Source organism: Maylandia zebra, linkage group LG5, assembly GCF_041146795.1.
Source record: "Maylandia zebra isolate NMK-2024a linkage group LG5, Mzebra_GT3a, whole genome shotgun sequence".
NCBI lineage: Eukaryota > Metazoa > Chordata > Actinopteri > Cichliformes > Cichlidae > Maylandia > Maylandia zebra.
Window position 1 is genome coordinate 22,795,339 of NC_135171.1, and position 8,086 is coordinate 22,803,424.

At 41.3% G+C, this 8,086-nt stretch overlaps 1 protein-coding gene across 1 annotated transcript; it reads left to right on the plus strand.

Moving 5' to 3' along the window:
- Positions 1-1,945: 1,945 nt before the first annotated feature.
- On the plus strand, positions 1,946-7,499 carry fblim1 (filamin binding LIM protein 1). Its single transcript, XM_004544755.4, has 8 exons — positions 1,946-2,150; positions 2,447-2,828; positions 3,877-4,031; positions 4,836-4,923; positions 5,011-5,180; positions 6,508-6,686; positions 6,851-6,971; positions 7,123-7,499. The coding sequence occupies exons 2-8, from the start codon at positions 2,471-2,473 to the stop codon at positions 7,231-7,233; spliced, it is 1,182 nt and encodes a 393-aa protein (XP_004544812.2). The 5' UTR covers positions 1,946-2,150; positions 2,447-2,470; the 3' UTR covers positions 7,234-7,499.
- The last annotated feature ends 587 nt before the right edge of the window (positions 7,500-8,086 follow it).

Here is an 8,086-nt window from a genome sequence, read left to right on the forward strand (position 1 = left end):
GGCTGAAAATGAGTGAAAAAGCAGCCAATGTCCAAAGAAAAGCTTTAAAATACTTTCAGAAATCCTGGCGAGACATTGCTCAAGACCACTAAAAATAAAACTCTAGTTCCTTGGAAGCAAAATATGAACCAAGACTTTTGCTGAGTCTCGGGCCAACGTATTGATTCCATAGGTTTAGGATCACTGTCAGTTATGACTTAGGCCTCAGAAAGTTAAACGAGCACTCCAAACACAAACATCAGATCAGAGTTCTGTTAATCTGGAGTGATTTTTAAAAATCTGGAAACAAAACAATCCTACATTGCAAACTAGAGTTGTCGAAGGACAGAAAGAGAGAGAGAAGAAAAAGACACATAGGAGGTGGTGATAGGAAACTATATCCAACTGGGTTAATGTGAATACTGTAGGAATCAGCTGTTTTGAAGCTTTATCTTTCAGGACTAACAGCCCGATTATGCTGCCGTCTCCTGCTTCGTTTTTTGTCTCTCCCATAACATCATTTAGATTTAATGAAAGTAATCGTTACTGAGTAAAAGCTTGACTTTTCTGCCTTAGCACTTACAAAGTCAGTGTGCGTGTAAAGTGTATTTGTGAGCATGCAATTGTTTTTTCCCATCTGTATGTTTCTTCCTGTTCCTTTGACTTCCTTTCATTCTTTTCAGCTTTTGTTGCTGTTCTGCAAAATCCACCCCTTTGAAATCACATAAACATAAAAATGACACTGTGGTGTTGGTGATTAAATTGAAAAGTCAAGCTGCTGAAAGCAACGAGGAGGTTCAGAGGGTCTAATGAGGATTTGGGCTGTTGGAAGGCGGAGCGTGGAGGTCTGGGGATTGTGTCATCAGTAGGCATGCTCCCTCCTGCAGCCGTGACATCACTGCAGCATTCCTTTCCACAGAGCTGGAACAACAGAGACCCCCATCACTCTCCGCATCGCCATCTCCTGTTAACCCTCTCTGCGCATTCCTCCCTCTCCCTCTCTTCTTCCAGGCTGACCCATATCAATCAGGAAAGTTTTATTCAGCGCTCGGTCTCTTGCTCCATCTTCCTGTTTGACTTTTAGGAGGGACAAGACACGCTTTGGCTCAAGAGAGTAATCATAATATTTGCTGATCAGCACATCTGATATTACTAAGACTGACTGTGATGGGGAACAGCAAACACAACAAAGCACTTCTTCATAGCACCCATAGACATCACTCTGTACTCCCCCTGCCCCCCTTCTCCTAATATACCAACATCTCCTCTTGCACAATGCCCTGATTCACTGCACCGTAATGCCGCTGGTCCTGGAAAGCTGAGCACAAAAGCTCCCGATGAAGTCCAGCACCTATTATCGGACAGTGTTTTCTGCTCTGTGTCCCAAATGGAAGCAGTGCCATGAGACACTGATAGAGAGTCAGGGCTTAAGTGATATAATGTTGTGGGGGAAGGGACGAAGGAAAGAGGGAAAAGAAAAAAGGGAGGCAGACTCAACCAGGGAGGTAGGGAAAATAAAGCTGACAGAACAATGAGGGAGAACTGCACAGGGGAGAAAAAGAGGGCAGTTTGAGATAGAAATTTGCTGGAAAAGGCAGGTACAGTCACATCCTGCTGGCATGCAGAGAGATAAAGAACTGGGAGTTTGCTTGTGTGTGTGTAGGTGTGTGTGTGTCTCTGCCTGCCTGCTTGCTTCTGGGTAAAAACCTTACGAGGAACTTTATGGCACTGTGTATTGCATTTGTTAAAAAAAAGAAAGAAAAAAAGGCTGTGTGATTTTGGTATGAGTGCACACATGTTGCATAACTCAGTGTGGGTGTGTGTCTACGTTCATGCACTCTTGTCTGTGTGTGTGTGTGCAGCCTTCCAAGTTTTCATAGTAGATGAATGTGTCATGTCTTTTACTGCACTTTGTCCGAGATTAACTGTTCACCTTTTACGGTCGGGAGGGAGGCGGTGTTGTCATTCAGCCAGAGAAGGAGGAGGAGGGGTCGACTGACGGAGGGAGGTACAGAAGGAAAAGGAGTGGCCTTCTGCAGATAGCAGCCCCTCTCTACCGGAGTAAAGTCTTCTCTCTGAGGCAGCTCATAGGAGAGAAAATAAACCAGAGATTTGGGAGATACAGAACGGGAAAGAAGAAAGAAGCAAAGAGAAAGCCCATTTTCTTCCAGGTATGTGACACAGCCGGTGTGAGTGGTTTTACAGCATACAGATGATTCACATTTGTGCTTTTTGACTCTAGTACCATTCATTATGGTTAATGAGAGCTGTAAGCGGGTGAATACAGCTGTGCAACTATACCTAGATTAAATTAGATCAACATGATAGGAAATAAATGTCTGTTTTGTCTTCAGTATGAGTTCTTGTAGTTTATTGTTGCCTGATATTATAAACTGAGCCTGTGGTTTATGCTGTGTTTCTCTCTGTCGCAAGCAGTCATGAGTTTATTCTTCTGTCTTCCTTTCAGGCTGCGTGAGACTTTTGTACATTCATGGCATCAGCAGCTCCACCAAAAAGGGTGGTTTCTTCTGTCTTCATCACTCTGGCTTCTCCTCACCGAGCCACCGTGACCCCACAGCAGCAGCCCGCCCTTCAAGCCCACAGTGCCCCGGCTAGAGAGAAACTGCATCCTGCTGTAAGAGTCAGCCCAGGTGACAGCATACCTGCCCTCAGGCACAGCAGAGAGGACAAGTCACCGCCGTCAGAGTCTAATGGCGGCCTAAAGATCAAAGGCTTGACTAATGCGGGGTCCTCGGCCCTGGTTTCAGGCCCACAGAGCCACAATCCCCCCAAACATGAACCAGGCAAAACACAGCTTCAAGAAAAAAATGACCAGAGGAGTTCATCAGGTATTTATTATATACTTGATTTTTTTCTCTTAGTTAAAAAGACTATCTATAAAATATTAGAAAATGGCCCTGCAAGGCCCTTTATTGGGTCCTCCCCAGATCAGAATGATAATTTATGTATTTCCTGACCTGCATTTCAAAATATCTGATCCCAAAATGTAAAATATTGATTTTATACATCTAAAAGACTTTTAAAAGAGCCAAAAAAAAATTCCAGCCCGTTTCCCAGACAGGGATTGAGCCTTGTCCTAGACTTAAAGAAAAAAAAAATCAATGAGGATCTCCTCAGAAAAGTTTCTAGGCTTAATTCATGTCTGGGAAACTGAGCCCATGTGCTTTTCAGTCACTATGAGCCCCCAGAACAGCTGCAGCTCTCCTTGGCATTGATCCTCCAAATCTTTGACTTCTACTGAAGGAATCAACAGATTCTCCTAAAAGATGTTCCCTATTTGTATCTATTTCTTTTTTTATGATGGTGGTTCTCATGGAGATATGAAATTGGGATGACATAAGGTGAACGTGTAGGCCATAAACCATGATTCATCACCCTCCTGCCCCATGGATAAGGACAGTTTTTTCCTGGAAGAGACAACTCCCATCAGGACACAAATATTTTATCGTTAGACAAGAGTTACTAAAGCAAGAGTGTCAAACTGACATCAGGTGCTGGAAATATACACTATACAGATACGCTTGAACTTGAGGTAAAATGTATGTCCTACATATCTTCTCTCAAACATGTAACACCTGAACCAGTGAACAAAAAGTCACTGTGCAGACTGCTGTATCAACCAGGAGGGCCAAAGTGCATGGGGAATTTAAAGTGATGAGTGATCCAGAATAAAATCAGTGAAGGGCCATGGGGGTCTCGATTTTAAAACATGTACTCTGAAAGGATAAGTAGACCAAAACTATGTCAGCACAGCGCATCAGTACATGTGATTAAACATTCAGTTTTTTCATCTAATTTGTCATTAGTCTGTTTTTTTTTTTAATCAGCTGTCTATGCTGCTACAAAATCATCTAAAACTGTTCTCATGCCAAACAGAGCTTTTCCCTCCTCCTCCCCCTCCCTCTGATGCACCGCCTCTATGTCCGGGAGAGTTGCCCTCTGAAGAATCAGCACTTCCACCACCTCCTCCAGCCCAAGTGTCTTTCCCCCACCCCGTGACCCCAGGCCAGCAGCCAGTTTACAACCCAGAGGTATGCAGATTTATCTTACAGTGTCACTATAACAAATGACATTTAAAATCTTCCAGTTTGCAGCTTCGAAAACGTGGTGCCAAATTTCCTATAAAAAAAAATGCCTTAAATTATTTTAAACACACGAGTAATTATTTTGTCTGCAATGAAGGATTAGCTTTCCACAGCTTTTCCACAAGCCTTTCACAGTGGCTGTAAAGCGCCATCACCAAAACATAAAGAACAGGGCTCTTATATGACCATCTTACTAAAAGTGTGCACACTTGCTTTCACAAAATCACCAACTTCCAAACTGCTCCCGTAAATAAACAAAAACTTTATTGCTCCATGTCTGTGTAGACAAAGATCAGTTTGGGGGGGGGGGGGGACTGCTAAATTACTTTCTTCCTCTCCGGTTTCTGAGAATTTTACTGACTGAATAAAAGCTGAAAGGTTTCCCTTTAAAAACGCTTAAACTCAACAACTCATCCTTGAATCACCAGCAAGGTCTTTATGTGACTGGTGAAAAGGGTTAGAAATAATCTGTTAAACTCAATAGAATTGAAATGTTTGAAGTATTAAAAAAATAGTATTCACCACCCATTTTAAACCAAACCTTCAAACCACAGTGAAATTAAAATGTTTGTGTGGCTTGGTCCTGATGATGTGCTGTGGATGACTCTGGTGTTTCTTACGCCTGTCACATTCAGAGCCACTTTTAAACAACTCCCACATGTGTTCAAAATCAAGCGCTGCTAAATTATGCAGTTCGCCTCTGTAGGCCAAACTCAACTTGTCAGTTTAATAATGCGCTTTACATTTAAGGTGAAAGCAAGAACACCATCTAGTGGGTTAAGCTCAGATGACCAAATCCACAGGATCCACCAAAACAGCCAAGACAAAGAGAGCAAAGGTAACCTGATCTCTTTTTATACATTTTGCCACTCTGCGTGCCACATTATTATAACCTGGTTTGACTGTGTGTGTGTGAACAATGCAGATCTGTGCGGCTTCTGTCGAAAGCCAGTGACTCCTTCTGAACCTGCGATAGAGGCCTTAAACAGGACTTACCATGATGGCTGCTTCCAGTGTAGATCTTGTCACATTCCCCTGGCTGGTAAACAGTACTACAACAAGGCCGGGATCCCGCTCTGCGAAGACTGTTACCAGGTAGCGCAATGCAGCGTGTTAACCAAGCTGTGAATATACATGCAAACTTTAACCTCCTGAAACCTGAGCTCTTCTTTGGGTTTAATTTTCCTGTTTCTTCTAGCTTTTTGAGATTAGCTGGACCTGATGAGTCACCGTTGAACAGAAAGGATTTTTTAAAAACTGGTTTATTTTACAGCAATGTCACCACTTCTGAACATTTCTGAAGTGTTGAAATACTGAGCAGAATGAAGTACAAGGTGCAGAAAGCCCAAAATGTATCCCCATATGAGGACACAGGGTCTCAGGTGGTTAAAAAAAAAGCTCAAAGCCATGTTTTTTTGTTTTTTTGTTTGTTTTTTTTACATTTGTGCATGCATATTTTAAGCTCAATGTAATGTTTCACAGGACTGGTAAATGGTTCTTATACAGCGCCTTTCTACTCTTTATACTACAAGCCTCATTCACCCATTCACACACACACACACACACACACACACACACACACATTTTTTTCTAAGCCTGAGCGCTCTCTGTCTAACATTCACACTCTGATGAATGCATCATGAGCCGGGGATCAAACCACCACCACCCTACAGTTAGTAGACAGCCTGCTCTACCTGCTGGACACTGCCGCCCCATTCAAGTAGAATGTCTTTCTCCACTACATTCATTAAAACTATAAGTGAAGACAAATTATTTGCAAGTTCTTCATTGCTGAAGCAACCATTTCCCTGCTCTATTTCCTCTCCAGTCAGCTTGAGACCACTGATTCTCTAATCAACCAGCAGAGTTACTGAGCCTGCATGGTGATACACCTGTACCCTTAGAACAGTGGGTAAGAGAGGGAATCCAGGAAGTCTGTGGAAGTCAAATTAAATCAAAGTTTCTTTCAAACAAAAATGGCTCCAGATTTTCATAAAATCCCATAAAATGCTGGATAAATCTGTCATCGTGATGTGTTACAACAGACTGGAGAACAATAAAAAAGCCATGAAGCATGCAAACGGATATCTGTGTGGCCCCTCATCGTGAGTCCCAAATTGGACCAACAATTCAGATCAGATGGGATTTTCATATTTACAACATGTAAATAAATGCTCAAGCACTTGAAATTATCACATGTGATGAGTAAAATGAGGGCAGGGGGGGTCTGAGAGAAGACAAATAACTAGATCTATGTCCAGGTTCATGTTTTCATAAAAACAACCAAGCTTGGTAAACTTGCACTGTTTGATGCCTCAAACATTTTCAGAAACAGACCCAATGCAAAAAAAAGAAAGAAAAAAAGCAGATTAAAACGTAAATTTTTAAGGTAATTAACGATGTATCTTTCTCCATGTCTTAGGCCAGTTTGGAGCTCTGCTGGGCATGTGGAGAGGCTATCACAGATCACATAATCCGCGCACTCGAGCGAGCATACCATCTTTCTTGTTTCACCTGCACAACATGTAAGAGGCAAATTGGAGAGCAAGCTTTTGCCCAGGGAGAAGTTGGAGAAGTTTACTGCCTTCAAGACTATTACAGGTATGAAGGGGAAAAAACTATTTAAAGGGTTTAGGTAAAGGATCAATATATACAGTTGTGTTCCACTTCATTTGACATGTTATTACAATGCTTTTGTTGCATTATAAACCACCCCTTTGTCTACAAGTGTAATCAATTTTTCTTTTTCATCTAACATTGTAAAGGAAATACGCTCCAAAGTGTAGTGCCTGTAACCAGCTTATCATTCCACAAGAAGATGGTACCGACAGCTATACAGTTGAATGTCTGGGGCGTTCCTACCATGAGAACTGCTACAGATGTGAGGTTGGTGTTTTGTGTGTCATCATTTCCCTAGGGATTAATAAAGTATTCTGATTCTGAAACACTTCACTACACAGACACATTCACAAGGATACAAACACACAGACAGATATTATTTCAGTACCAGGAATATGTTGTTTCATATTGTGTGCAGGTCTGCGCCATCCAACTGTCTCCTGAACCGAACGAGCATGGCTGTTATCCTTTAGACGGGAAGATGCTTTGCAAGCCCTGTCACCTGAACCTGGCTTCTGGTCAGCACTAATCCCACGTGAACAGCAAGCAAGACAAGAAAAAACTGAACAAAGAGCTGGGAGACTGCGCATGTGCCTTTATGAATGAATGTGCAAATGCCTTAAATGCTTCCTTCACTAGAGAAAAACTATATTTTTACAGTATATCATGCTTTCTGAAGATTACCTTCTTCTTTTTCATCATTTTGCACTTAATACAATCTACAAAAGCAACAATTATATTCCTGCAACTCACTTTACAAAAAATGTACGAGAATAAATGGAACCCCAGTCAGTATGCTGTTTCTCAGTCATTATACAAACATATAAATAATCAACTTTAACTTGAAAAAAGGATAGAAAAGTAATCTAATATATTTTATCTCTATTCGCCTTCAAACTGCATCTACATCATCAAACCAAGCAGACAAACCACTAACAAGTACGAAGTAATCATCAAGCAGACTGTTTTTAACATTGTCTTCTGCCTTAATAAAACAAAGTTATCCAGCATAGTATCAAAGTCTCAATCGGATTCCAGTGAAATTGCTTTATTTATAGTCACTATCTCAAAAAAAAACTTGGTGTAATTCATATCTCGTACACATGTATTAAATTGTTTTATGAAAAACATATTTGTTATTTTTGTTTCTGTTTATCACTTCACTTTCTTCATTAGTTAATCAGGGGCTGCAATATGTTGCAGGTATCAACAACAGCTCAAAATAGCGCAAAATAACAACAACAGTTGCCTCAATGTGCTTTTTATTGTAAGATAATGCCCGTACTATTAGAGAGAAAAGCCTAACAATCAGATGTGATGGTGATGGGGGGGAAGGAAAAACACTATTTTAACAGGAAGAGACTTCCAGCAGAAACAGGCTC